Source organism: Eschrichtius robustus, chromosome 14 (assembly GCF_028021215.1).
Source record: "Eschrichtius robustus isolate mEscRob2 chromosome 14, mEscRob2.pri, whole genome shotgun sequence".
Classification (NCBI taxonomy): Eukaryota; Metazoa; Chordata; class Mammalia; order Artiodactyla; family Eschrichtiidae; genus Eschrichtius; species Eschrichtius robustus.
In genome coordinates, this window is record NC_090837.1 from 20294099 (window position 1) to 20320333 (window position 26235).

A 26235-nucleotide genomic window follows, 5' to 3' on the forward strand; every position below is an offset into this window, starting at 1 on the left:
ATGCATTTGGTAGTTGAGTACCAGATGCATGCTCAGCAAACAAAGGCTGCTGATGTTTTTAAATAAAGGGAAAATATGGTTCTTTTTCTCATGTTGCTTCTGTTCCAGGGGCTGAGGCAGACAGTTACGTATCATGTGCAAATGCACGACAGTGCCTTGCAAGTATTCACCCAGACTGAGGGGATGTGATGCTTTCAATGCTGAATAGAGTGAGGTTGCTTAGGAGGGCTTCCTAGAGGGACAAGTCGTGGCCAAGTATATCTGTTGAATGCCCCTGAGAGCAGTCAGGAACTTTATAACCCAGGAAAGAGAGCCAAGTCATAGGCTCTTATCCCAGAAAGTCTCCTCTGCCTTCCAGGAGGACCAAGTTCACACAGATATTTGCCAGCAGGAAATATATATTACATAATAACAGAGCAAATACTTACCCCTGCCTTAATGTAAATGGGGACAAACACCCAGCCCAGCACAACCACCAAAAAAAGGGCCTGAAACCAAAAAAGAGGTGGAGTCAAACCAGGAGGAACCTTAGCCCATCCTGCTGCCTGCAGGGCTTGCAGCTGCTGCAGACCATCCACCCAGCATTTTCTCTTTGGGCTCTGGGCACAACTCCCTAAGCGGCCATCAGTGCTTGGAGAAGGCCTTTGATGCCTGATTGGTCCACAGGAACAACAGTTGGGCAACAGTGGAGAGGAACCCGGGGGGCTGCCCACTGACATCACAGCTCCTTTTGCTTCTTCCCTGGTTTACAGGAGTAAAATACCATTTAGAGAGCTTTTAAAATTAAAAAAAATAATAATAATGGAAATCTGGTGGTATTTCCAAACCTCTTGATATGGCTGAAAGGGTACAGGAGGGGTTGGCTTTTTAAAAGAAGAAAGAAACACTATCGCCATCAAATCAGTGATTTCTCGTGGTGGAAGGGGAGCAGGACCCTGGGGTTCCTGAAGCTGTGCCCCTCATCCATCTGTACTCCAAGGTGGCCCTGGGAGGTTCTCTAACATCTAGAACATCTCTGAGTGTAGACTGGGCTGGCTGACAGCTAAAGATCCTTCCAGCTCCAGGACACAGTGTCTCTGATGTTACTCACGTTCCATTCAAAGCCCCCAGTGGCGATGCCTGCAGCTGCTCCCGTTCCCGCCAGTCCCACAAAGTGGCCGCTTCCGATGTTACTGGCGAACAGAGAGGCTCCAATCTGGAAACACAAAGAGAAGGTCAAGTGAGAACTCCATGCTTCACCAGGACACTCAGGGGTGGACCAAAGATAGAAGAGACATGTCATCCAAGAGAAGGACAAGAAAGAGCAGAGGCCAGCCAGGAACTTGACTATGCTGGAGTCTGCCGGGACCACTGGTTCAGAAGGCAGATGTGAGGACTTGGATAATAGCAAAGATAAAAAGGAGAGGACTGGGGAAGGAGTCGTGGGATGCATCCCCAAATCAGATCTCTGTGAGTCCTTTGTGAGCCCAATGCGCAACAGTCAAGAAGGCATGGGAAGCTCCACAGCCCGACCGGCCTCCTCTGGAAGTCTCCCCAGCGGCTGAGGGCTCAGGAGCAGGACCTGTGCCATTCATCTCTGTGTCCCCCAGCACTCCTGACTTGGGACCTTGACCAATACAGGATCTCAGGAAATGTGGACAGTTTTGTTGAAAGAAATCATTTAAAAGGAAGCCTCTGGACGTCAGTTACTTGTCACTTGTCAAAGAAGGCAGGGGGTAGAGCCAATAATTTCCAAGTGACTCTTAGCTGTTAAATTCTGTAATCCCATGAGCTCCCAAGTAACAAGAGATGCTAATAATAATAACTCTCTAAGTCAATATAGTAGTTTTTTTGGCCGCACCACGCGGCTTGTGGGATCTTAGTTCCCCAACCAGGGATCAAACGCAGGCCCCGGACAGTGGAAGCATGGAGTCCTAACCACTGGAACGCTGTGGAATTCCCTCGATATAGTATTTTTATTTTTTTACAAAGGTCCTATGGATACATGCACAAAACACTGCATTTTTCAAAGATATACATATGTCTAAAAACATAGGTTAGAAAACAAATTGGAAGGACATATACTAAATATCCAAGAGTTGAAGCCTGGGAGAGGAAAGGAGAATGGGATTTTTTTTTTTTTTAAACATCTTTATTGGAGTATAATTGCTTTACAATGGTGTGTTAGTTTCTGCTTTATAACAAAGTAAATCAGTTATACATATACATATGTTCCCATATCTCTTCCCTCTTGCATCTCCCTCCCTCCCACCCTCCCTATCCCACCCCTCTAGGTGGTCACAAAGCACCGAGCTGATCTCCCTGTGCTATGCAGCTGCTTCCCACTAGCTATCTATTTTACATTTGGTAGAGTATATATGTCCATGACAGTCTCTCACCCTGTCACATCTCACCCCTCCCCCTCCCCATATCCTCAAGTCCAGAGAATGGGATTTTTGAATAGGAGGTGAAGGAGAAAGTATCAGGTGAAACAAGAGAGGGATTTTGAACTGACCAATCATGGTACTGTACCATCAACTCAACCGCCTCTGAGGTCCAAGAGAACTCCAAAAAGTTCTAGAGCTTTTCTGTACCCAGGAGGAGAAGGCATAACAACATTTGATGATCCCCAAACTAGTATAATTATCCCCAGTCTTGCTGAGCAATTGGGGGAGGCTGGTAGTTATTTGTCTAATATCCCTAATATGGTTCAAATTTGGAACAAAACACATATTTCCCAGAAGGCAGATTACTCCAAGGAACTGTCCTAACTGTTCCTCGATATAAAACAGTGGGTGCTTAGTGCCATATGCTAAGTCAGAGGAGAGGGAGATCTCTGAAGGCCGGGCCAGGAGGTCTCCAGAATGATGAAGAGACAGTGGTGTAAGTGCCTTCATTCATTCACTCAACAAATATTAACTTAGCACCTACTCAATGTGTTAAGTGCCATTCTAGACACTGGGGATTCCTGTATGAAAAGCACCACCACCAACAACAAAAAAGATCAGAGACTGGTTAAGTGCTGTGAAGAGAATAGAGAAGGTGTGATAGATAGAGTGACTGCTTTAGTCTGGGAAAGGTCCCTCTGTGGGGTGCCCTCTAAGCTGAGATCAAGATGATAAAAGAAGTCAACCATGCTGAGATCAGAGGGAAAGCGTTCCAGCAAAGCAAAGACCAACCCCCCACCCCCTGCCCAAGTGAGAAGGTCATCATGGTTGGGAAGCAGAAAGAAGGCCAGAATAGCTGGAGTGTGGTGGGTGGTGTGAGATGAGGCTGGAAAGTTGGGAGGGGATACATCACGTAGGTCCTAGCAAGCCAGGATAGGAGTGTGGATTTTACTCTGTCTGATGGGAAGCCACTGGAGGGTTTCAAGCAGGGGAGGGAAAGGATCTAACTTGTTTTTAAGTATTGCTCTCAAGCATGTGGAGAGTGTAGTGTTGGGGGCAAGAGAGAAAACAAAAAACCATGTGGGAGGCAGTTGCTGCCTGTAGGTAACAGGGCATAGCGGCTTGGTCTCAGGTGGTGGCAGTTGAGATAAAGACAAGCATAGAGATTGGGGTACATTTTAGAAACAAAGTTGATGAGCCCTGTTGATGTATCAGATGTGGGAAATGCGGGAAAGGGTAATCAAGGGTAACCCCTAGATTCGGGACTTTAGTAACTGGTGGACATCATTCATTAAGACGGGAAACTGTGTACTTTGATTATTGCTGCTTAAGAGTTTAATATTTTGTTATCTGTACTTTAAAGTGTGTTGTACAACATATGCATGCTTGCCTTTGTTGAAAGAATAGGACCCAGTAAGCTTTGCATAAAGAAGTATATAACCATTGGCTCTGACCATAAGTGTAATTCTCATTGTGTAAAAATTCTATTGCTCTAGACTGCATTTCGTCCTCATTATAGCACAAACAGTAAAATGCTTTGTGATGCAGAAGAAGAAGAAGAAGGAGAAGGAGAAACTGAGAGGAAAGCAGGCTGTTTAAACACATCCACCTCCTCCTTCTCCTCAGAGCTTGGTGGGGATAACAGTTCACTTTTAATCAGGATTCCCTTCTGCATGTAGCCTGCCTGTCATTACACGTTATCTTTTTTTTTCATTTACCATCTCTCACTTGATAAATTATTAAGCCTAATGTTATACTATTAAGAGCATAATTACCAGTAATGATTAACTGCATTAGATTAACCTTAAGTTCAAGAATTTCTCTCCAAGATCCCCCCAAAGGGGGACAGTGGTCTTTAAGCAGTTGTAGGCTTTCCTGAGGCAGCCCTTCACCACCTGATGGAATGGGGGCCAGGGGAGCTTTGGGGGTATTAGTCCAGGTTCAGTTCATTTCTATCATGGTCACTACTGTTCTCCAGTCGCTCACCTTGGCCTCATCCAACCTCCCCCGCTTCGCCCCATGACCTGCACTCAGTTATTTACAAAACCCTGACTCTGCCTTCACAATGGCATAGGCAGCTAGCACTTTTTACATCGCCCTTGTACAGGCTGTCATTGCTTCTTAACAGGCTTCGAGGTGCTCTCCAGTCTCCCCCCACCCATATGACATCTCCAAAGTACAACTCTGATCAAGTCACTTCCCTATTCAGAGACCCTTCCGGACCCCCAAATGAGCCTGCCAAGCAGTCTTTCCTGGCAGTTCCGGGTTTAAAGATGCAGTCTCAGGAATTCAGCAAGATTTCACGCTTAAGTTCCCTCCAGTGAGAAGGCAGCATGAGCTTAAAAATTAAAGTCTGAATGATCTCTTGCCCTCTTCCAATCTGGGTGATCATAACATCTGCAAGCCTCAATCTTCTCCCATGACAGGGTTGTGCAGGAATCAAAGGAGATTATGAATCAGTAATGACATACTCAGCGGGCCCTCAATCAGTGTCCTTTCTTTCCTCCAAGAGGACAGTCACTTCACCCTCAAAGACAGTTCACAAGAGCTACAATGGACACTGTTATGGACTGAACTGTGTTCCTCCAAAATTCATATGTTGAAGTCCTAACCCTCAATGTGACTATATTTGGAGATTGGGTCTTTAGGGAGGAAATTAAGATTAAATTAGGTCATAAGGGTAAGGCCTAATCTAATACGACTGGTCCTTATAAGAAGAGGAAGAGACGCCAGTTCTCTCTCTGTCTCTGTCTCTCTCTCTCTCGCTGAATGTGCACAGAGAGAAGGCAGCCATCCACAAGCCAGGAAGAGAGGTCTCACCAGAATCAACCCTGACAGCACCTTGATCTTGGATTTCTAACCTCTGGAACTGTGACAAAATAAATTTCTGTTGTGCAAGCCACTCAGTCTGTGGTGCTTTGCCATGGCAGCCCAAGCAGGTTAATACATACATCATTGCTTTATCACCTACACTCCTCTGACAGGTTTTCACACCACCCTTCCTCTCACTGGAGCTTGTTAACAATGCTTTCATCACTTTGACTTCCCAAAAGCCCTCTCTGTCCACACCTCACCCATGTTCATGCCCACTTGGGAATCATGCCCCATCTAGGGAGTGACCTATGAAGCATCTTGTCCTTCTCTGTAATTTCCTCCCGCATTCCTTCTCAGTTCAGGATTTCAGACTTCCTCTGAAATTTTCCCAGCTTGACCTTGCTTCTGACTAACTTCTTTCCAGGCCTTCCTCATTCTCTGATGGGTCTCAAGAAGCCATTCCAAGTATTTAGATGGTTTGCTGTCACAGTGCAAAATGTGCTGGGTCTGACCAAACCCAACAGGTTTCACAGCATGGTAATTGGGGAAATAATGTAATGTCACATTACAAAGAGAAAAAGACTATGTTTTCCTTTGACTTTAGGGAATTCACAATCATACTTTACTGCCTAAATTTCCTATCCTAGAAGGTTGGCAGGAGGGAAAAACCTAGGGAGAAATTAGAGGATCACAGAATCTTCCAGAACTGGATGGGCCCATAGATGTCACAGCTTGAATCCCCTCAGAAACACTCCCTCCCCCACCCCATACCAAGTGAAGGTCAGCTTCTCGATGTGTGCCTCTAGTGACAGAGAACGCCCCACCTCACAAGGCAGCTGAATCCATAGTGGAACAACTCTAATGGTTGCAAAGTCCTTCTTTACCTTGAGCTTAAATCTCCCCATTTAGTCCTACTTGTGCCCTCTACAGTGCAACAGAACAAGTCAAATCTCTCTTCCACAAGCTAGTCTTTCCAATATCTGAGGACAGGGGTTGTACCCACCCTCAAATCTTCTCCAGGTTAAGCTTCCTCTTCTCATGTGTCTGCTTCTCACTGGCCACCCTTGTTGCTCTCTCTGTTGCCCTCAGCCCCACCTGTGTCCCAAATAGGTCTCAGACCCTGGGCCTCTAGACCAGTCCAGACATGGGTTGTCCAGAGCTAAGCAGGCTGCCCTTCTTGACTTACCATCTGTTTTTAACATCATGTGGCTTCAAATACTTTTAAACCTGCCTCTCAGCCATGGGTCCTTGGCAGTGCTGAGGATGAAGCCAGTCCCTCTAATTCCCATCACTGTCAGAGAATCTGCCTCTAAATTATCTGGACCATTTAACAAGAATAGATTTCCTCTCATTGCAATTTAGATTCCTGATAATGTGGTTTGCCTTAACAATACAGTGGCTCTATCACTTAAATTTTTTTCACTTCAGTCCCTCCAGGGTTTGGCACAAATCTGATGTTTTCCCATGAGCCTTCTCTAAAGGGAAAACCACTTAAACCACAAGGAAGACATCTGACCAAATTCATTTCTCCATACCAACTATTAATGTCTGGAGTTGGAAGCTAGCAGGGACTGCATCTACCTCTCAAACCAAAGGCAGACATCAGTCCATCTAGTGATCGCTCCTTCAGTGCTTAACTCAGCCCTAGAAATGGGCTCCCTAAACCATGCTACTCACAGAGTGCTCTGCGGGCCAGAAGCATTGGCTTCACCCAGGAGCTTAGGAGAGCTATGAGTGCTTAGTCCCCACCCCACACCTACTGAATCAGAGAAGTAAGGGTAGTTCTTACACACAGTGAAGTTTGAGAAACCTGCCCTAGGCTGCACTGAAGCTCACTGTTCCTCCTTAAACTTGTTTTGACCTCTCTTTGGGAGCAGAAGCCAGGGACTAACTACAAACTTGGGATGCTAAGATGAGGTGGACAAAAAGTTTGGGGTGAAAGAGGCTCTCTCTCCAAAATCCCCTACTGAACTTCCAGAGTTTACCATGGCATTTGGGCCACCCAGTGGGAGACACTGTCACTTCTCTACATGCCAACATATAGCACATGGACTGAAACAAGCTTTGACGAGTCTCACTGGTGAACCCCAGACCCGGCAGGCTCAGTTGAATAAAGACTTCCAGAGTATCCTCATGCCATAGCAAAGTTACTGAGACATTTCATACGGAAGTCTACAGAAGCCACTCAAAGGCTTTGTGGGAAATCCTTCCACAATTTGTCTCCTCAAGAGAGGGGGTTATAAGAGTTCCCAGAGCGTGACCTCAACCACCAGAGTCAATAAATATTGCTGACTGGAGGGCTCCTCTGCCCTGCCATGGCATGAAAATGGGAAGAGGCATTACAGGCTCTCAAGGGTCTCTGCAATCTAGCCTCATCCTCCTTCTCCAATCCCAGAAGCCCCTCCACACTCTTCCAAGTCCTGTATGCTCTAGCTAAATCACACAGACCCAGCCTCCTGGATATGCCCTGGGCTTTCCTGCCTCCTGCTTTTGTTTACACCATTTCCTTCTGCTTGGAACTCCCTCTCCATCAAGCTCTACCTGCAAAAACACTGTCCCAGTGACCAAAGGGAAGCCCAGTCCCATCTCTCTGCTGACACCTTCCAGAGCCAATCTTTTCCTCCTCTGACCTCTTACCCCACCTGTCGTCTGTTGCACTCTCCTGGTGCCTGTCAGGCCCTATTTTGGTAACTGCTTCCGTACAAGTGTTGTCCCCCAAATATCCTCTAGCTCTTGAAGAGCATTTCTGCTTCCACTTAGCATAGGACCTTTCTTGCACATGGCAAGCACTCAGTAAAAGTCTGCTGAGTGAGTGAGTGAGTGGGTGGGTGAGTGACAGCAAATCCTTGGAGTCTCCCCTTGAGGAAACGACAGGAACCATGGTGACCAAATGCCTTTGAGTTGCATTTATTCCCACTGGCTGCATGGAGTCGGGACTCTTAATGGGGACATGCCAAGGATGGCTCTCTCCTGAGGAAGAGGCAATAAACCTGTCCTGCCAGGCCCACACGGGGCCTGTTAAAGACAGTGGGGCTGATTAGAGACTCTAAACTGCTCTGAGATGTCAAAAGGGTGACCTGTAAGCTCAGTGTTAGTGAGACCAAGACCTCAAGGGGGATCCGACCTTGAGGGTTAGTCCATCAAATAGGCAAAAAATTTTAAATGATAATATTTGGTATTGGCAAGTAAATAGTCTCTCCCATATAGTTCCGATAGAAATGTAATTCTGGAAAGCAGTTTGTTGGCACAAATCCAAAGATCATCTCCTTCCACCATACGATCCTACTTTTAGTATTCTATCTTAAGAAATTATCAGAGATGCAGAGAAAGACTTATACTTAAGGATTTCCTTAGTATGTTCAATGCCACCTTATTTACAATACAGGAAAGTTGGAAACAACATCAATGACCAACAATGGGAAAACCACTGGATAAATTAAGGTACATACTTAGGATGAAATATTACACTGCCTTTAAAATTATAGCTTTGAAGAATTTGTTATGAGGAGATGATTATCACAAAAATGTCAAATAAAAAAAACATACAAAGTTATATACCATATGATCCCCAAATTTTTAAAGATAGATGGGCAGATATAGAGACAGAGATATCCAAATTAAGCAGTGATTATCTCTGGAAAAGAAAACAGTAAGTGTGTTTTTGTATTTTTCTAAATTTCCCACAATGAGTTTGTGTAATTTTATAATCAGAACACAATTCTTTAAAACCTTTAACAATAAAGGGCAACAATTCCAGGGTGGTCTCAGATTAACTTGTAGAGCCTGAAGTCTCAGAACAAAGCATGCAGGGAAGTTATGTATTTGCTTCTGGGGTTGTAGAAAAAGACATGAAAATATCATTGAATGCTAATTGAAAATTATGTTTTATATGACATAAAATAGAAAATAGGAAATATATGGGAAAGCTTATTACTTGCCAACACTCAGTCATCTGATGTTAGAGCAGGGATTATCTTGGAAATAATTAAAGTCAACCCTATTCTTTCAAATGAAAACAAAATTAAAGCCCAGAGGAAGAAAGTGATTCACGTTTACACATTCATTTTTTCTTTACTTCCACACCCTTAGCAAAGTAAGATAGTATGTGAACACTCAGGACCACTAGCTGAAGAGTCAAGAACTGCCTAAAGCAACAGACAATGGCTCTGTGTGTGTCCCTAGCTTTACTATCAGAGGTAGCCACTGGATTGAAAAAACAGTGCCCTGTATATGCCTTGAAAGCACAGTTAAACGGTGTACCTGCCCCCCACCCCCGCTTCTTCCCCTCCTATTAAGCACACTGAGAGGATTCCCACCCGGTTCTAATCTTGGTCCAGTGGTTAGGACTCTGCGCTCTCACTGTCGAGGGCCCAGGTTCAATCCCTGGTAGGGGAACTAAGATCCCACAAGCCATGTGGTGCAGCCAAAGAAAAATAATTCTTGGCTCTGCCGGGACAAATTATGTGACCTTGAGCAAGTCACGTTACTACCCTGAGCCTCAGTTTTCTCCACTATAAACTGAGGATAAGAATCCTTCTTAGCCTATTTCACAAGGGTGTTCTCTGGCTTAAATGAAGTGACACGTGAGAAATCTTTAGGAAAGTTTTACCCCACAAAGCCATACTATTCAGAAGAAATATTAATGATGCTTTTACATAGCCCGTGTTTTGATGGAGTTCCCTGAATTTCCTTAGACAGAGTGGTCATTTTCTCTTGGACGGAGCAAGATCTTTGTAGCTTAAATGGAAAATGCACTCAGCTAATTTCAGGGAACCACTTTCTTTGTTAATGGATCATATAACACCCAGAATGTCCAGAGCTCTGGAGATGGCTTCCTGTTCTCAGCCTCTGTCTTTCCTTTAAGGAATGCTACCAGGATATCTCAGGGCCTCCTCTCCACTCCTCTGGGCTGTGCTGGATGCCTCCCTCGAGATATCCTCAGACAGTGGTTCTCAAACTTTGGCATGCACCACAATCTACACTCAAAATACAGGATGTCCACTTAAATCTGAATTTCAGATAAAAGAATGCATTTTTTAGTAAAAGTATGTGCCAATATTGCGTGATACATACTTATACTAAAAAAGCATTCACTGTCTGAAATTCAGAGTTAGCTGGCCAGCCAGTATTTTTATTTGCTAAATCTGGCAACCCTAGTCAGAATCACCTGGAAGATTTGCTAAACCACAGATGGCTGAGCCCCATCCCCTCAAGTTTCTGATACACTGGTCGAGGTTAGGGTTGGAAATTTTGCATTTCTAACAAGAACCCAAGTTTTTTTTTTTTTTTTTTTTTGCTGCTGCTGCTGTGGATACCACACTTTGAGAGCTCCATCCTAGGAGAATAAGAAAGGGAGAGAGGATGACTAACTTACAGTGCCTCCTTGGAGGCCAAGTGTTGGGCCAGGCACTTCATTCACCTTATCTGATCATGCTCACAACAGTCTGTGAAGTGCATATTGTTCTCATCTTCATTTTACAGGTAAGAAGTCTGAGGACCAGAGCAGTGACGTGATTTGCCCAAGGTCCCACAGCCCAATGTGACCGATGCCCAAGGGACAGAAGAAGAGGCCAGAGCACCACGCTGTCTGTCCCCCTTCCTCCCCAGACATTCCCTTCTGAACTTCCCTGAAGGGGCACAATGCGGTCAGACCCCCCAACCCACCTCATCGACTCATTGTAAATTCAGGAACAGCATGTGTGTATCTGCATCACACTTGTATTTCCGATACTTCCCTCATCCTCTGGTGAACTGGTCTTTAATCTAAATTAATATCTTGGGGCAGGTGGTGGTGGTGGGATGAATTGGGAGATTGGGATTGACATATATACACCAGTATGTATAAAATAGATAACTAATAAGAACATGCTGTATAAAAATATAAAATAGAATAAAATTCAAAACAAATAAAATAAAATAAAAAAATTTTAAAGACTCCAAAGAGTTTATGAGGATTATATCTATCTATATTTATATTGGAGCTATAAAATGAGAAATTGAAAGAATATGTACTTATGAAATCATTTAAAATAACAATAATAGACTTATTATATGATAACAAAAAATAACATGTATTAATAAAAAGTGACTCTATTTTCCAAACTAAAAATAAATAAATTGATTAATTAATTAATTAACATCTTGGTTCCCTTAGTAAGGAATCTTTTCACAGGGGAAGTTTGAAAAGGTTTAATCTTTGACCCTTGCCATCTCTTAGGGAATGACATTTCCTGGATTGGGACAGAAGAGAAGGTGGGGCTCACATATTCAGGCTATTTAATTTCAGAGACTCGTAAATATTTAGACACAGGCGTTCTCCAGAGTCATCATAATCTCTGTTTACCCTATGTCAGCTCAAAACGGACAATGGTGGCCTTTCACTTATTATCTTCATGAACTCTCTCTTTGCCCCAACAACCAAAGGGGCGTGAAATCAGGAAACCACTGCCAAAGCTGGCATCTCCCCACAGGCTGTTGGCACAAAAGGGGGGTGAGGTCTTCTGTTGGCATTTATAGGTCAAGGAGGCTGACGACCAACCCTCTCACCAGCTCAGACGGGCTCATCCTTGGGATGATCAACAACTCAGGGTCGCTCACCTGAAGGGCCTGATCAATATGCATGGTCTCTCCCCTATGCTGGCCCTCTTTCAGTTCCCAAGTATCCAAGGCTCCTCCTCACCTCAGGCCTTTGACAATTCTGTTCCCTCTGCTTGGATCGCTCTTCCCCCAGTCTTCACATGGCTGCCTCCTTCTCATCTTTCAGAGCTCAACCTAAATGCCCAGTCCTCAGAAAGGCCTTCCCTGATCCTCTTATGTACATAAAGACTCAAACACATTTCCTTCTTAATCCTCACCACTATTTGAAATTTCAGATACATTTTGTAAGAATGTGTGTCACACACACACATACACACACACACACACACACAAATATATGCCAGCACCTAACACAGAATGTGGCACATAGAAGATAATCAATATGTAAATGTAGAATGAAATAATAGCAATGCATATATGGATAAATGATTGAATTCACACTTTAAGAAGCAGCATCTGGGGACTTCCCTGGTGGTCCAGTGGCTAAGGCTCTGCGCCCCCAGTGCAGGAGGCCTGGGTTAGATTCCTGGTCAGGGAACTAGATCCCACATGCCGCAACTAAGAGTTCGCGTGCTGCAACTAAAGATCCCGCATGCCTCAATGAAGATCCCGCCTGCAGCAGTGAAGATCCCGCGTGCCGCAACTAAGACCTGGCGCAGCTAAATAAATAAATAAATAAAAAGAAGGAGGATCTGGAGATGAGATACAATAATAAGGACAATGATGATGATGATGATAAGAATGTCCAACTTGGGTAGTACTAACTGTATACTATTCTAAGAGATTTACATGTATTAACTACTTTAATCCTCAAAACAACCCTGTGAGGTAGGTGCTATGACCTCTATTTTGAAGTTGAGGAAACTGAGTCAGGAGAGGGTAAGTAACTCAGCCAAGGCCACAGAGATAGGAATGGATGGAACTGGGGTTAAGACCAAGGCAGCCTGGCTCCAGAGCCTATGCTCTTAACCCCAACTCCAAATCACCTCCCTTGCATACGGTTTATTCAAAACAAACATATAGCTGCAGCCAACTCAAAATGTGCCATGCCACTGGTAGACAGGGAAAGCCCAGACACATTTCTAACATGAACAGTCCAAAGACTTCATCATGGCTGATAGTTTCAGCACTCTTCTGACCTCAACCAACTAGAGATATTGATTATAACCTACTTTTCCCTTTCTCTGTTGGCAGAAGTGCTAATGTGTTAGAGAATGCTGGGAAGACAGCCAGAGGGAAAGGAGAAGCCAGGAGTTTAGGTACAAACTAGATGACAGGAACTTGGCTACACACCAGTCAACTGAGGCCTCGGAACACAAAGGATACATGGGATGGTGAGTGCCTGTGCATGAATCAGAGAAACTCCTCAGAGGAGACCAAGCCTTGAAGAATTGGAGGGAAATGGGTCCACCAAAGAGAGAGAGAGAGAGGGAAGGATGAGGGGGAGAGAGAGCAAAAGGAGGAGGAAAGCAGAGGGGAGGAAGAGGAGGAGAAGGAAGAGAAGAAAGAGGAGGAGGAAGAGAAAGAACTGGTCCTTCAAGAGTAAGGCAGTCACTGGCATGCTAAGCAAAAAACTCTCACCACAAAGGAGACACAGATATATGGGAACTGACAAGTTTTGCAAAATCTTGACTTAAACTGAGAGAAACCAAATGTTTGAGATAGTGAGGAAGCATGGCCACACCAGACTTTACCAAGGAGTCCAATCTGGGCTGAAATCAGGCACTCTGATTAGGGCCAGGCTTGGTTTTCCAGTTTTACTACCATGAGCCAAGAAAAAAAAAAAAAAACCTAAAGAAAAAAATGTTCTGTGTACATAGGAACAGAAACGTGGAGCACTGCTGGAAGCAGCCTTTCACTTGGACTCAGCACCCTCCTAACCTCCTGAATTCTTTCCACCGCCTACACAGTGTGGTCACTGCATCAGAGAGGAGAATGCAGGCTGAGGGCTCAGGTGACATCAACAAAGGGATCCAGTATGAGGGTCTGGGGACATATCCCTCTTCTCCCTCTCATTCCTTTAATTCAGCACATACTAGATGCAAGGCCCTGGACTAGGTGGTGGAAGAGATTAAAAAAAAAAAAAAGATTAAGAAAAACACAGGCTTAACCCTGGGACAAATGAAAGCACACACAGCTACATGCAATCAGAGCAGGAAGACAGGGCCACCTGGACTTGGCAGTCGCTTCCACCCAGGCTTATGAAGGTCAAGTACTTGTCTGTCTCCCATCTCACATCTTCCCAACCCTTGCTCCCTTGGCGAGCTCTCTGCCTCTCCTGTGTCCATTCGCCTTGTTCCTGCTCTTCCTCTCTCATTCATGAGTTCTCACCTAGGTCTTAGGCCTGCCAGCCTCTTCCAGGCCTCCCGGTGGCCACTCCAGTAGCATCCTAAGTGGCTGAACTTTGATCTGATCATTAGGTTTCAGGGACTTAATCAGATACATTTTACTCAAGAGTCTAAGAAGTATGAGAAGCTGTCCTCTTTCCTCAGAGAAAATTTCCATCAGGGTCTCTGGTCAAACCTAAATGAAAGAATGTCTTGGTTTTCAGAGAAACCTGTAGACTGTACCTATAGATCTCATAAATTTCCATCTCAAAGGATAAGGAAAAAGAGACGTGAGTAACCAGAAGAACAGGGAGAACCCTAGCTCTGCTGTTATCTTGTGTGAACTTGGGCAACCCATGGGGTTAATCATCATTCTTGCTGGATCACTGAGGATTCAATCAGATAGATGATTGAAAAAAGAACAATAGCTAAACCTGAGAGTTTGTGTGCCAGGTTCTGTTCTGAGACTGAGTGTGCATCCTCACAACAACCTCAAGTAAGTACTGTTATCTCTGTTATAAGAAAACAAATGTAAGGCACACAGATGTTAAGTAACTCAAACAGGGTCACACAGCTAGTAAGGGGCAGAGGCTGCATTTGAACCCAAGCAGCCTGGCCCAGACCTGAACAAGAGGTCAACAAACTAGCGCCTATGGGCCAAATCTGGCCATCCTCCTGTTTTTATAAATAGAGTTTTACTGGAACACGGCCATGCCCATCCATCTATGTATTGTCCATGGCTGCTTTCATGCTACAGCAGCAGAGTTTAGTAGTTGTGACAGAGATATTTACTCTGTGGGCCTCTGCAAAGAAAGTTTGTCAACCCGTGACCTAAACCACTGTGATATACTCCTCTCTGATGATTCTTTAATAGTAAAGGAAGGAAAGAAACTGTGGCTATTGAGAGACACACAGCCATCACATTTCCACTGGCGATGGACTGGTTCGCATGTACACACCCATCTCCCCCATGCTTGTTCCTTCCTCTGTGGTGTGAAATCTCAGCATTTTAGTCCTGGAAGAGGCTTTGAGATCTCAATCTTACTGTTTCGCACACTGAGGAGACTCTCTGAGACTCAGAGAGGCTGATGATTTGCCTGACGTCACAAATCTAGGACAAAGCAAGTCCTCTGGCTCCTTGTGAGGTCCCCATTCCCTTTAGAATACTTACTTCTTAAGTGTTTGAAAATGCCTTGGGCGTTGTTGAAGGGTTGGCTCAGCCCTGTTGTGCTCGCTGCTCCCATGGACCTGGCTCTGCCAGTGGTCCTGGCTGGTGTGACCAAACTCTCTTCCAAAACAAAAGTTCTCCGTGGGGCTGTGTACCTGGAGCTCTATCTCTCTGAGTAATTTCTGCTGCCACTAGCCAAGGCATGGAGAATTTCCCCTTCAAAGCTCACTCTCCTGCTTTCATGTCTCCCACATCCTCAAAGAATCATTACAGCACAGCATCCAGGCAGTTGTTCATCAAAGGCACCAAACCATGGTGCCAGCCCACAATTACATAAGGTTTCATTTTACTCACGAGGTTTCGTGTTTCTCAGTTGGCTTGGCTTGCCTCAATGTGACTCAGGTTTCTGGGGCCCTCCCTGCCTGGCCCTCTTTGTGAGCTGACCTTCCTTTACCCAGCCCTGGAGTCCTTGCTCCTCCTCCCAGTGGTCCCTCACTTCTATCCCTAGGCCAAGCACAAACTATCTCTCCCTCTTGGCCTCATTAACTTTTTAGGAACGGGGTCTTTTTCCAGAGTGCCTGGATCTCCACCTGTTAACAGGTCACAACTGCCGCATTCAAAGTCACTGAAGCCCCCAGGAATGCCCCCCAACTGGCGTCTCCTTTATCCAATCTTCTTTCAGATTTTATGAGCTCCGATTTCCACCTGCTTTTCTCATGGGTGACTATCCAAGCCCTCGGGGCCTCAGGTGTATCAATCCAAGGTCAATACAAGTCCTTTCCTCCTAAAAATCCCCTGGGACTATCTTTCCGAAGCTTCTCTGGTTGCTCACGCATTCTACAGCACAAAGCAACAGGGCTAAAGGCAGATGAAGGAGGAAAAGTGTCCCCTTGGAGGCTGAGAGAAATGTCAGCTCCAAGAGCCTGTGGCCCCTGTGATGTCCTCCTTGGGCCAGCACATTTGAGGGCAGATATTCTGGTTATAAATTTATAGACCAATGACAGGCTTAAACTGACTTTGTATTTTAATCCAAAGGGAAATTTAGAAGCATAGTTTTGTGAATTCCCTGGCAGTCCAGTGGTTAAGACTCCGCACTTCCACTGCAGGGGGCACGGGTTCTATTCCTGGTCAGGGAACTACGATCCCGCATGCCCCGTGGCCAAAAAAAAAAAAAAAGAAAGAAAGAAAGAAAATACAGAATGTCTTGGCAGGCCCCAATTATCTGCACTACCTATTCAGGTATTTTTCTCTCAATGCTCACCCAGAAGGATCCCCTCCAGCCTGGCCAACATCAGCACAATGGCTTGAGCAAGGACGAGGATGGCTGGGAGAGGCACACATCCACCCAAGAGAGGTCCCCAAACCTCTCCTCCCCACCAGGGTGTGGGTCCCTCAAATGTCCCTAAAACCTTGGGGGGGGTGCCCCATATTTCCCACGCACGTGCTTCTCCTTTGCACCCAGAAGTGCAATTGAACTGGTCAAACCACACGTCCCAATTTGGGGACTGCAGAAGGCAGCCATATCCATTTAAAAAAAAAAGAAAGAAATATATTCTTTCTGAAATATAGTTTTGATGCAGTTTAAACTATTTTTCAGTTCTGGAGAGAAAGTAGTTTGATTTGCATTTTCTTACATGCTTTGTTGTTCTTTCAAGTGTGTACTACAATAGTTTTAAAATCATTTTAAATTTTAGGATGGAAATCATCATGCTTATTTTTCTTCTAAATGAGCAGTTTTTAAATTTTGTAAGTCAGCAGAACCTTGCCCTCAAACAAAATCTTAGCAGATTCCCCTCATATAAAATAAATAAAAGACGGGTTGCTGGGAAGGAGAGTGAGGGCACCCCTGAGGCATTTCTACAGCGCCTAAGAGTTGTAGTGAACATATTTTTAAAGACTGCTACCGGGGAGGGGGAAGGGTAAGCTGGGACGAAGTGAGAAAGTAGCACTGACATATATACACTACCAAATGTAAAATAGATAGCTAGTGGGAAGCAGCCGCATAGCACAGGGAGATCAGCTCTGTGCTTTGTGACCACCCAGAGGGGTGGGATAGGGAGGGTGGGAGGGAGGCGCAAGAGGGAGGGGATATGGGGATATATGTATACATATAGCTGATTCACTTTGTTATACAGCAGAAACGAACACAACATTGTAAAGCAATTATACTCCAATAAAGATGTAAAATAAATAAATAAAAGATAAAAACTACTACCTTAGAATATAACCATCCTTTACTGAATCAAAAACACCAACTATTGTTAAGACATACCACAGAGCACGAAGAAAGAAAAAACACTGCCACTTAAAGTATGGCATGCCACTGACTGTCAGACACAGTCAATCTCAGAACTGTAAAAATGTGGTCAATGTGTAGCTGGAATTGATGACTTACAGTAGTATAAATAAATTACATATAAATCGTGTTCATATACTCACACAGTCAATGTGAAAGTTAAATTTAAGTGATGTGGTAGCAATATCTTCACATAAATGCTAGCTTCCATTTACTGGGCACCAGACAAGTGCCAGCTGGGGCGTTGCCCTGACACTCTTAACCTTCCTTCCATTTGTTAATGTTCCCATTTACTGAGCACCTGCCAAGCACAGTGCTGAGTGCTGCACATGCATAATCTCATTTAATCCTGACAAGAAGGCTCCAAAGTACATATTATTCTCCTGTTTTATAGAGGGAGAAACTGAAGCTCAGGGAAGTTCAGTGACTTCCCCAAGGTCATACAACTAGTAAATGAGGCAGGTCAGATGAGCTGACTTCAAAGCCCATACTCATTCTACTCTAGAATTTTCTAGAATTAGAGCATTTTCAGAGTTGGGAGGGACTTAGAGGTCATTGTATCCCCATTCAAGAATCCCCCTTGCGGGGGTTTCCCTTGTGGTGCAGTAGTTGAAAATCTGTCTGCTAATGCAGGGGACACGGGTTCGAGCCCTGGGCTGGGAAGATCCCACATGCCGCGGAGCAACTAGGCCCGTGAGCCTCAACTACTGAGCCTGCACGTCTGGAGCCTGTGCTCCGCAACAAGCGAGGCCGCGATAGTGAAGAGGCCCGCGCACTGCGATGAAGAGTGGCCTCCGCTTGCCGCAACTAGAGAAAGCCCTCGCACAGAAACGAAGACCCAACACAGCCAAAAATAAATATAAAAATAAATAAATAAATAAATAAATAAAAAGATTACTATTTTAAAAAAAAAAAAGAATTCCCCTTGCCAGGATCCCTAATAGATGTTGATATTCTCAGTAAATCTGACCAGATAGGGAAGAGTCTACCCAAACCAGTGATTATCAAGCCTGTCTGACCATCAAAAGCACCTGGGAAGCTTTTTTTAAATGCAGATTCTTGGGGCCCTCTTCCAAGGTTTTTTAATCTAGTAGGTCTGGAGTGAGGCCCAGGAATATGTATTTTTAGAAAGCACATCCAGGTGACTCAGATACATGGGCAGGTTTACGAACGATTAATGTAATCTCGTGAAACCTTAGATGGAAACTGTTGTTGGAGGAAGAAAAGTCAAATTTCAGCCTCATCAAGGAAGCAGGAACTTCTGCACAAAAGCGGAATGATGCCATGTTTCTCTGTTGGTTAGAATAATCCGAGGCATGAGTAAGGAAAACGACACCCACCGGAAACCCCACATGAACCATTGAAACTTGCCTGTTTTGGGTGGGGCTAATCCTCTCATCACCCAACTCTCAGCCCAGACCCAAACCCAGGTGCCATCAGGAAGAAAGACATCATCACTGGTTAAGATGTGATGTGTTCCCAGGCCTAGCCCAAAATGTATATCTCCTACGGGTGGTTCTGCCCCATGCCTCTGCCTTCTTGTTGGCTTCTCCAAGACCCAGAGATTGGAAGCTAAGGCCTTATCCCCAATAAATCAGCCCTAGAAAGTTTACATGAAGAGATATGAGTTTCCTGTTAAAGAGGGAGGAAGGAAGAGAAAAGAGGTCAGGATGCAAACCAAGGCTGGATGAACACATGGCAGGCTTACTCTTGGGGGCACTGAAGCATTAGATGGGGTGGGGGTACACTGGTTTCCAAACAACTAAAGTAAACTTCAAGGTCCTATTCAGTTTTCTAATTCAGAAAATCTCAAGTCCACTGAGATTTCATGCCAGCCTTGGCTGTGAAATCTGTAGAGCAGCACTGTCCAATAGAACTTTCTAAAATGATGGAAATGTTCTAGATCTGCAGTGTCCAATATGGTGGCTACCATCTACATGTAGCTATTAAGCACTTGAAATATGGCTAGCGTGACTGAGGAAATAAATTTTTTATCTTATTTTAATTTCAATTTAAAAAGCCAATGTGATTAGTGGCTACCATATCGGACAGTGCAGTTCTAGAGGGACTACTCCAACCTTGCCTTGAACTTTGCAATCAGAGCTGCCTATCCAACACCAGCTTTTAGGAAAGCACCAAAGTCCAAAGCATGAGAAGATAAAATGTGTCAGGAGAGACCACCATGAGGGACTCACCACAGGAGTCAGCATCTGCCCAGTATTCTTGGCCAAGGGTAAAGCAGAAGTGACTTGAGGGATAACATTAGCAACTGTGAAGATGCCAATTATTAAAATCCATCCCCAAATAGCTGATCAAAGGCCAAGTGCAGGAAGTGGCATGACTTCCTCCTACCTTCCCTCTGTTCTGTGTATACGACAGTGACAGCCTCCACTTTTTTGCTTCTCTTCTTCCATAGCTGTCTCTCTCTTCTCATTGTATGTACACTTCATTACCCCTGCCCCTTTCACCAGCCAGTCCTGCTTGTATCTTACGCCCAAAGAATTTCACAATTTGGCCAATCTGGTCAACCAGTAGTTTCGATGAGAACTCTGGATTGAAATAATCATTGGGCTGACTGATAACCCAGCAGAGCCCTGTGCTGTTAGGATGGAAGGGCCCTTCCAGTTTCTCTTCCACCCATGCACATGTCCTTTGATTGGGATACTTCTGCCTATGTGCAAGTGTCAGGGAAAACACCTCACATTTATACAAAATACAAAATCCATCAAGAGATGAGGAAAACTGTAACTGGGGACAGTAGGGGGCTCCTTCTCCAGCCACTCTACAAATGTTTATTGAGGGCCTCCTGTGTATCAGGCACTGTGTTAGGCTCCTGAGATAGGAGAGATAAAGTCTCTCCTCTGTGGGTCTTAAAGTAGCAAAAAGGTAGCAAAAGAGCTACTATTTATTGAGTTTCCACCCCACAAGCAGTCTCCACTTCTCATCATACTCCTGGAAGGCAAATATTACCAACTCCCATTTTATAGAAAGAGAAGTGGAATCTCAGACTTGCCCAAGATCACCTCGGACTGTGTGCTCTTTTTGCTTCTCCACACTGTCCTCCTTGTGAAGTCTTTCCTCTGTTTATCCCTTGAAAAAATTCCAAGTGTTATTTATTTAAAGGCTATTCCCTTACCGCAAAAGATTAAGGGTGCCCAGAGACCTGGAGAGCAGGTGACCCATTATCAGGGATCTAAGGCAGGAAGAAAGAATCACCATCACCCAAAGCCAACAAGAAAATGGCCTCCTATGGGGAGTATCATAGTTCAGCAAATAGTATTTCAGAGAAAACTTACCGGCCACCACACCATACTTCGTCCTGCCAGGAAGAAGCCTCCAACAGTCCCACGATTAGTGGAAAACATGGCCTGGGGAGGAAGTGTCAAAAATTTAATAGAAAACTAGAACAGAGTAACCTTGCCAGCCAAGAGGACCAACCCCATCCCCTATATACTTGCACTTTCTTCAACCCACTTCACTTTCTGAAACACTTCCACATTCCTTACTTCCTTGGAGCTCAGAAGACGGAGGCAGGAACCTATATTTGACAGACAATTAACACAGATTTGTTGAGCCCCCTGTGCGCTAGGCAGTGCCAGGGAGAGCATAGCTCAGATCTTTCTGGACCCCTGGCAGGGAGCCTTCCATAGGTCATAGTCTTAGGGCCTCTATAGTGGTTTTTCTGGGAATAGCAAGGGGACCAAGAGCCCCAAGGAGCAGGGGAGGTAGCTAGGGCTGAAACAAAAATAAGTTCCAAGGAATCAGGTTCTGGCAGTTGGTCAGGGCTAGACCATTCTGAAGGTCATTCTGAAGTCGAAGCAGGTTGATACCCTCCAGGCATGGTTGGAGGGACAGGAAAAGAGGGTACGGGGCCCAGACATAACACTTCCAAGTTGGTCTCAGAAATGAAGAGCTTAGAGGAAGAATGTTAGTGTAAAGACTAAGTAGGAAGCTGGACAATTCAGCAAAGATATCGGGGATGGATAAAAGGTGAGGAGAGGTGTATCTGTACAGAGGCTTTTCCTCTCTGGAATGTTCATACCCTCATCTCCTGCATACCCCTCTTTCAAGGCCCCTCAAACACTACCTTCCCCATGAAACCTTACCAGACACTCCCCCACACCTCCTCCCCTACAGCCTCCCCGCCAACCCCCCCCAAAAATAATCTCTCTCTCCTGTGAACATCTAGCAAACTCCATCTATACCTCATTCACAGCCCTTACAAATTTTTTACTTTGTGTTATTAAATTACAAAATTTTTCCAGCTTTATTGGGATATATTTGACAAATAAAAATTGTATATATTTAAGGTGTACAATTTGATGTCTGGGAGAAGCTCCAGAACATCAGATCTGAGCTCAGTACCACGAAGAATTTCCTCACCATCAGAACTGTCCAGAGATGGAAATAGCACCACTGGGGTAAGTTTCTGCTGGAAGTATTCGAGTGAAGTGCTAACAATTTGTCAAGATGATTTTGTCAAGTGGTTTAAACAAGATACTTGAGAATAGGATGAAGAGGGTTGAATGCAATAAACTTAGGCCCTCACTTTATGAAAATACATGAAGAAAGAAGAAACTCAGCACCACCGGGACACTGTCACAGCAGTGCAAGTTGTGATAAGGACCATGGAGAGGGTATTCCCAGAAAGGACAGTGTCTTAGGGAGGGGGAAGGGTGAGATAGTAGAAAGAGCATTGCCTTTGGCCTCATGAGACCTGGGTTCTGGTCGCAGCTCTGGGGCTGATTCATCTGAGTGACTTCTGGTCACCCTCTCTGATCTTCACCTGTAAAATGGAAAGGTTGGGCTCCCCCAGGGGCCATTAAGACTCAGGCATCCAATGATGCTATTAATGCAAATGACTGCATAAGGCAGGGGTCAGTAAATTTTTTTCTGTTAAGAAAAAGGGTCGGGGACTTCCCTGGTGGTGCAGTGGTTGAGAATCCACCTGCCATGCAGGGGACACAGATTCAAGCCCTGGTCCGGGGAGATCCCACATGCCATGGAGCAGCTAAGCCCGTGTGCCACAACTACTGAGCCTGCGCTCTAGAGCCTGCGAGTCACAACTACTGAGCCCGCACTCCTAGAGCCCATGCTCCACAACAAGAGAAGCCACCGCGATGAGAAGCCCGCGCACCACAACGAAGAGTAGCCCCCGCTCACCACAACTAGAGAAAGCCTGCACACAGCAACGAAGACACAGCACAGCCAAAAAATTAATTAATTAATTAATTAATTTTTTTAAAGTGTCGGGTAGTAAATAGTTTAGGCTTTGTGGGATACATATGAGCTCCACTGCATATTCTTCTTGTTTGGTTTTGTTTTTTCCAACCCCTTAGAAGTGTTAAAAAAAAAAAAATTCTTAACTTGTGAGCCATACAAAAATAGGCTGTGGGTCAGATCTGGCCCATGGGCTGTAGTTTAACAACCCCTGGCACAAGGGGTTTTAGGATATCTTAATGAAGTCTTCCAGAAGGAATAAAGTCAGAGATTCAGCCTAAAAGGATACAAAATCCCTCCAGAAACAAACTGAGAGGTGGTGAAAGAAAAATGGAACTACACCCTAAAGAAATAATAAACCCAAACCCAAATATGATTGGATGAGGCAGCATTGGAAAAGGATAAAACAGAACAAAACAATATTGGAAGAGATGGGGATGGTGACAGAGGGCCTGGATCACTCTGTTTCTGCAGCCCAGGGATCATGCAGGAGTCAGGATGCCTGTCCCTGAACCAAGCCACCCTTGACACTCCAACAGAAAAAGGAATGTAAACTGGAAGAAATCCAGCACGTTATATGATCAGGGTTTAGAGGCAGTGACTAATGAGGGAAGACTAAATGTAGACAAACACTAGCAGGCTCATTAAGTAGCGTTTAACAAGACAAGTGATACTAATTCACAGATATCTGAAAAATGTAAACACTGTAATCATCAGGACTGGTAGGGCTAAAATGAGATTGGTTAGGGGAACGGAGATTATCAGCAATCGTCTGGGAAACAGGTGGTACAGCACATCTAACAGATGATGGATTCCCATCTTGCCTGCAGCACTTACAAGCTGGGGTGGGGGGAGGAAGGCAGGCAAGGTGGCAAAGCACGTGGTGCCATGGAAAAACGAGAGTCAAGAGACCAGATTTCCATGTATTGCAACCTTAGGCAAATCACAACCACCTGGGGCTTCAGTTTTTCATTCTGTAATGTGGGGATTAGCATTCCTGCCCTCCTTATGGCTTTTTTTGAAGATGTCCTACCCAACTGACAACTTTTGTCCATTTTACTTAAAAGGATAAAAATCATTCAGGGCCTGGCTCATATCCTGGAGGGCAAATGATAATAGTACTAAAAAAGACTCCTAGAGTCCATAAGGAGCTTTCAGATACATCTCTGCAGATCCTCACAGCCACGTGGGGTGTCACAAGAACAGGTAAGATTGTACCCATTGTACATTTGAATAAACTGAGACTGAGCGGGGTTACCAACATCGCAAGGCTGAAACGTGTCACACAGATTCCTTGTGACACTTTAGGTTTTCAGTCACATCTGGTTTCTACAATTACTTTTTTCTTTTTAAAAATCAACACTTCCTTTTCATCTTCAAGAAATTCATGGAAAAGACTCTGACAAGTACAGGTTTCTGGTAACTGACTGTACTGCTGAACTGAATGAATAAGCATTTTCAGAACTCTAATGAAAAACTGATGAACTCATAAAAGTGCTAACAAAAGATCAAGATGAAAAAAAAAATTAATTACATGGGACTGAGTGAACTGATGAGGATGAGTATAATTTTTGTGACTTTCTGTCTGAATTTAAAAAAAAAAAAATCCCACAAGGACTCAGAGGCAAAGAATATACAAATCAATTTTCACTGCAAAGTAAAGGAGCTGTTACAGTGGAGGATTACTGGACTGAATGTCAATATTATGACATAGTATGAGTGTGTTTCATGTTTGGTAATTGCAATCATTGTTGCTTTCGTTGTGGTCATCCATGTACAATGCTTGGTGTCAGTCTATTTATCCCTTGTAAAAATAAAATACAGTGTGTGTGTGTGAAAAAAAAAAAAAAATTAAACTAAAAAAGGAAAAAGAAGCAATTCCCCCAAATCGAAGAAAACGGAAACAAATAAATCTGATTGTATGTCAAGTTGGTTACATAACCAGAGGAAAATAATTAATTCAAGTAACTTTGAAACACAGTATTTAGACTGTGTATCTCCATGAGATATATTCTAGGACAAAAGAAAATATAGAGGGATCATAAACTGCATTAGAAATCTTATTGTTAGTAGTAAAATTGATATAAAAATTTTGAAACTATTATAGGTAAACTATTATATGATAAAGTAAATAAACAATTATTATTTTAAGAATCAAAAAAAAAAAAATCAACACTTCCTTTTATCTCTAAAAAAAACCTCTTGGCCATGAAGGGGTTAAAGCCCACCCTCCTCTCCTCTAAATCAAAAGACTTCAACCACCTGTTAGCACCCCAGCCTCCTGGCCTGCGGTCCCCCATGAAAGCCTTTGAGAGTGACTGGAATATGTTAACACTTAAAATACCTCTCTTCCAGTAGCTGGGTGTGCCAGCGTCTGTCACAAGTGAAATTTCCAAGTTCAAGACTGCTAAGAACAAGTTTCTCTGGTTTGGTGTGTCCCCATAGTCCCAAAAGGGAGCCACACGCATTTCCCTCTCCCCAGCACCAGGCTACCCTCCAGTCTTCCTCCTCCTCCTCCTCTTCCTGGGCCCAGCTTTTCCAGCTCTCACTCACTCCAGCCCCTAGATCCCAGGGCACAAGACCTCTCCCAGGTGAGGGACGCAGGGCAGCCCCTCTGCCTTGGGCTGCCCCACAGCACCTGCAGCTGGTAAAGGCTGGTGTCCTTCCGGATCTACCCTGTTTCTTTCCCCTCTGAAACTGGATGACTAAGAGGCAGGACAGTAGTCACCTCCCTGGGGCTCATTTCCCAAGCCCTGGGATCCTTCCTGCAGCTACCAGCTGGTCCTCTCCTGCCCCTCACACCCCCAGTCCCCAGCCTCTCCAATCTCTCACTCTCCTTCTCTGCTCACAGAGCCGGGGTGGGGGAGCCTCCTCGGGCACTGGCCAGCACCCCGTCACTTCTGCTCACCCTTGCTTGGCCCCTCACCTCACACGGTGCCCCCTGAACTCCTCTCAAACATTTCAAAGTCATTTCCACTCGGCTCCACACACCCTTCAGCCCACCCTCCCCTCCTTGCAGTTCACCAAGGCGGTGGCTCCTCCGTGTGCCCCCTCCTCCCTCCCCTTGGCCCTCGCCCCCTCAGCCCGCGTTTCAGGACCCCTACATACCCACAGCCCGACAGCCATCACCACCACGAAGTAGACGACGATGACAGAGATGTCGGCCGCATTGCGGATGCGCTCGTAGGCCTTGAGGGGCTCGGCGGTGGCAGTGGTCGCGGGGCTCCAGGTGCTACTGTCCATGACGGTGGCCGCGATGCGTCCCTCCAGCCCAGGCCGCTCGCTCCTTATATGGTCTCCGGGTTAATGATCAGCCCCGGGGAGGGGACCCGTGAAGTCTGGCAGCAGTGCTGTCTTGCAGGAGCCCCAGCGCTGCGCCGTCGGGGAGCAGCTCTGAGTGCAGAACGAGGAGGAGCTGGCAGAGCTTTGGCGGGGAGGTGGGCGGGT

At 45.0% G+C, this 26235-nt stretch overlaps 1 protein-coding gene across 3 annotated transcripts in view; it reads right to left on the bottom strand.

Moving 5' to 3' along the window:
- Positions 1-26031, bottom strand: part of SLC5A1 (solute carrier family 5 member 1) — a 57646-nt gene extending 31615 nt beyond the window's left edge. For all 3 annotated transcript variants that reach the window (XM_068562604.1, XM_068562605.1, XM_068562603.1), the window contains exons 1-4: positions 25897-26031; positions 20865-20936; positions 1091-1195; positions 429-488 (exon numbers count right to left, since the gene is read on the bottom strand). In XM_068562604.1, coding sequence (XP_068418705.1) covers positions 429-488; positions 1091-1195; positions 20865-20936; positions 25897-26031 — 372 coding nt within the window. The remainder of the gene's footprint in view (positions 1-428; positions 489-1090; positions 1196-20864; positions 20937-25896) is intronic.
- Between the last annotated feature and the right edge of the window lie 204 nt (positions 26032-26235).